A 3,740-nucleotide genomic window follows, 5' to 3' on the forward strand; every position below is an offset into this window, starting at 1 on the left:
ATCTTAAATATTCTAAACATATTGACTACTGTACTGCTGTCAGTCATCTCCTATGTATTTTTAACTTCACAGTCTCTATTTTTTCCACAAGAATTATTGAAGTATCAAATAGTACTTTATGGAAAATATTAACATGGAGAGGAAACCAAGGCTAGTAAATATGGTTAATTTTATTAAACTACTTTGCTTACTTTGAGCAGTGCGATGATGCAGTTTTTAGCCCTGTTCCTTACATATCCAATATTCTGGCTTTGATTACAGTGCCTCATTGTGTGTGTGGAGTCATGCATCTTTTCTTTTTGGTACTTTGGTTTTCACCCCTATCCACAAAGATCAAGGTTAGATTAATTAGCAATTCCAAATTCACTCTTTGTGTGTGAGTAGAACCTGTAATGGAACAGCTCCCTGTCTTACTGACCAATGCAGTTTCACAAATATTTTTTTTTTTTCAAAGCAAAAGTTTAATGTATATTTTGGAACGTCTGTTTGCTTATTATATGATAAGACTTTTTCCTTTAATTTTAAAGTGATCTCAATAAATTTGTTTTCTTTGTTTTAGTCATTCTCATGTGTATTCAAGACAGGTGTGCTTTTTGCCATAATATATTTATTTACTTAGCTTCTGTAAAAGGTTTTATGTAAATAGAGCAAATGTACAATAATCCTTGACCAGTAAAGAAAACATAAGAAATAATTTCCATTTGTTAAGAAACTGGTTAATTTATAGAAGAATACTTTATTTTTCATTTTTTTACAATAATATATTTATCTTTTAACAATATCATCCAAACTACTCAGTATACAGCATTATCGTTGAAGAGCTTGAGTCAAGTATTTTACATGAAATTATAAGTTTTAGTGCTTTGCGAAACCATGGGTAAAAAAAGGCATATATAAGTGGATTAAAAGTAGAGTTCATATAACCCAGCCAAATAGCAATCTCAATAAATACGTCAGATGTGGAGAAATTAATAAACACATTGATTAAACGTACAATGAAGTAAGGTAACCAACAGAGAACAAATACTCCCATAACTAATGCTAATGTTTTTGCTGCTTTCCATTCTCTGCTTTGTACAAGTCTATTTTTTCTTGTTTCAAAAGGGTTTACTTTATTTTCCATACTGCTTATTATTTTGGCTTGTCTATGTGCCACTTTGAAAATTTGTCTATATGTAGCAATCATTGCAAAACAGGGTACTATAAATGTGCAAGCATTTACCAAGGACCATAATTCATTATAAAGAAGCATACACTTACTACCATTGCATGAGAATTGAGCAAGTAGATCTTCATATCCTTTGCTAGCAGCATTATTGTATACTAGTCCAAAACTGTAAATAAATGCAGTTATCCAACCAATACATATAAAAATCACTGCTGTTTTAACAGTGATTTTATTTGGGTAGGACAGCGGATCACACACTGCATAATAACGATCAATCGCTATAAATCCTAAATGAAAAATTGAAACTGTACAGAGCATCGCATCTATGGTTGTATGTACCTTACAGAACACAGTCCCCAGGTACCAGCAGGTTTCAATAGTTGTCATAATGCTAAAAGGTAAAACAAACACACCGAGCAAAAGATCTGCAACAGCCAAAGAAAGAACAAGAAAATTATTTGGTGAATGAAGCTGTTTAAAGTGTGAGATGGAGATGACTACAAGCAGATTTCCTACTACTGTCATTAAAATAATAATTAAAAACAGAGAATACATAACAAATCTAGAAGAGGCAGTCCGAGGTACCTTATGACATAAGATATCATCAAAGCAGTAGTCTTCTGTGTAATGAACAGTCAAATTCATTGTGTTCTTTACAGATTATAAAGAATTCCTTATTGTGTTTAGAATTGAAATCAGAAATTCTCTGTAAATGAAACACAATTTGAATAACACAGTAATGTTGTCTTACTTTAATATAATCAAGACAATTATGTCATTTTAGTAATGCACTTATAATAAATACAACTTTGCCATTCAATAACTCAGTATTAAGAGATGAATTATGTCAAAAATACAGTAAAATACTAGGGCAGCTTTAAATTACAATAGCTGTATCACTACACATTTAACAGAGTCCTTTAACAACTGTGAATTATAATATTAGGATACATGACACTTGTTTACATGTGTGCCTTTTACAACTGAGCACAGTGAGTTCAGTGACTTGCTCATGTTCACATCATAAGTCAGATGCAGATTGATATGGAAGCCTTATGGTTTCAAATAAATTTTATATGTTACTGTTATATGACCATACTGTATCTAGTAATCAGTATTCACACTATATCTGTAAAAAGACAAATATACCCTTTTCAAGTCTGAACTAAATATTTTACTGTTTGGAACAGCACACTGGGTCAGATGAGAGTGGTATTACTTACCAACTTCACCGCAAAAAGAAAATTAACATAACAAACAATAAAAATTATTAATATACTAATTTGTAACTCTAAAGATACTTACAATTTCCAAGTGCAGAAAAATATGTTTTTTATTGAAGTTTCTTTAAATAAAACAGCACGAATCATTTTGATTGCTTAGTAATGAGCTACAAAACACAAAGATATGTGAAATCACATTTTAGTAATTCAGAGATACTGGTCTTCCTAATTTTAGCTCTTTATATAGGAGAAAGAAAACAGTTAATCAACCACTCAAATACAATTAATGCATTCATATATATTGTATTTAGTCTGTAAAACTGCTTTATTTCTCAAGGAGATGAGACAGGGGCTGATCAACCAAGCATAAATGTGTGTGATATAGCCTACATACCAGGAGAAAACCCCTCTGAAGAAAGGAATTGAACTCGGATGCTTTAAACATTTGCCACTGAAAGTAATTCATGTATTAATCTAAGGAAAATACACATTACTCTGAAAAAGAGCACACTTAAAGAGCATTTTATTTTCAATAGTTAAAGCATTTTTAGGTACTTGTGACTTAAAATGTTTAAGATCAGTAAATGTCAATGATATCAGACATTATCTTTTATCCATTAGATTTTTACAAGGTGCATTAATTATTTTTACTAAGCTATTCATTTTATGCTAATAATTTTGTGCATTTTTGTTTTTCAAAATTCATGTATACTTTTAAAGGCTTCTCAGTCGCATGCAACCCTTTTAAATTACCTTAGCAGTTTATGTTGGCCTGATCTTCAGTTGAATTTATCCCATTATGGTTATCCTTGCATTTAAAACGATTTAAAGTGCTAACACAATTTATGGGTAGTTTTATAGAATAAGGAGGAGCAACCCTAACCATTTCTTTCAGATTAATTAAGGTAATAATTACCACAGCATATTTGAGTCTCAAAGGACCTGCTTCTTTTTAGTAACAGTTTTACAAAACTGTTAGCTAGCACTGGTGATCCTGTTATTTTGACAGATTTGATAAGGATTTTATGGTGTTTTATAAGAAATAAGTAACCATATATTTCAATTACTTAGAACATATTAATTTATATTTCATTTATATGTTATTATATTAGAAAACTACAGTGCATCTAAAAAATATGAAAACTATCTTTCAGTGGCAGATTATTTGTTGCAAAGGCAGTGTACTTGTTAAGACCTGGCAACAGAATACAATCCAATAACATTCTATTTTACACATCCACCATTTACAGTCACATTTTTAACAGAGAATGAAGTCTGACCTACATCTAGCAGTCATCACTTCTGAAAACGCTTCTTCTTCTTTTTTTGTGTTAACCAAGACATTAACT

At 30.7% G+C, this 3,740-nt stretch overlaps 1 protein-coding gene across 1 annotated transcript; it reads right to left on the reverse strand.

Moving 5' to 3' along the window:
• Positions 1-472: 472 nt before the first annotated feature.
• LOC114649468 (trace amine-associated receptor 4-like) lies at positions 473-1,868 on the reverse strand. The gene has a single exon (XM_028798959.2). The coding sequence runs from the start codon at positions 1,811-1,813 to the stop codon at positions 791-793; it is 1,023 nt and encodes a 340-aa protein (XP_028654792.1). The 5' UTR covers positions 1,814-1,868; the 3' UTR covers positions 473-790.
• Positions 1,869-3,740: the final 1,872 nt, after the last annotated feature.

Source organism: Erpetoichthys calabaricus, chromosome 3, assembly GCF_900747795.2.
Source record: "Erpetoichthys calabaricus chromosome 3, fErpCal1.3, whole genome shotgun sequence".
Classification (NCBI taxonomy): Eukaryota; Metazoa; Chordata; class Cladistia; order Polypteriformes; family Polypteridae; genus Erpetoichthys; species Erpetoichthys calabaricus.

Excerpts from the sequence above, each read along its gene's own strand:
- LOC114649468 (XM_028798959.2), bottom strand. The coding sequence starts at position 1,813 with ATGAATTTGACTGTTCATTACACAGAAGACTACTGCTTTGATGATATC.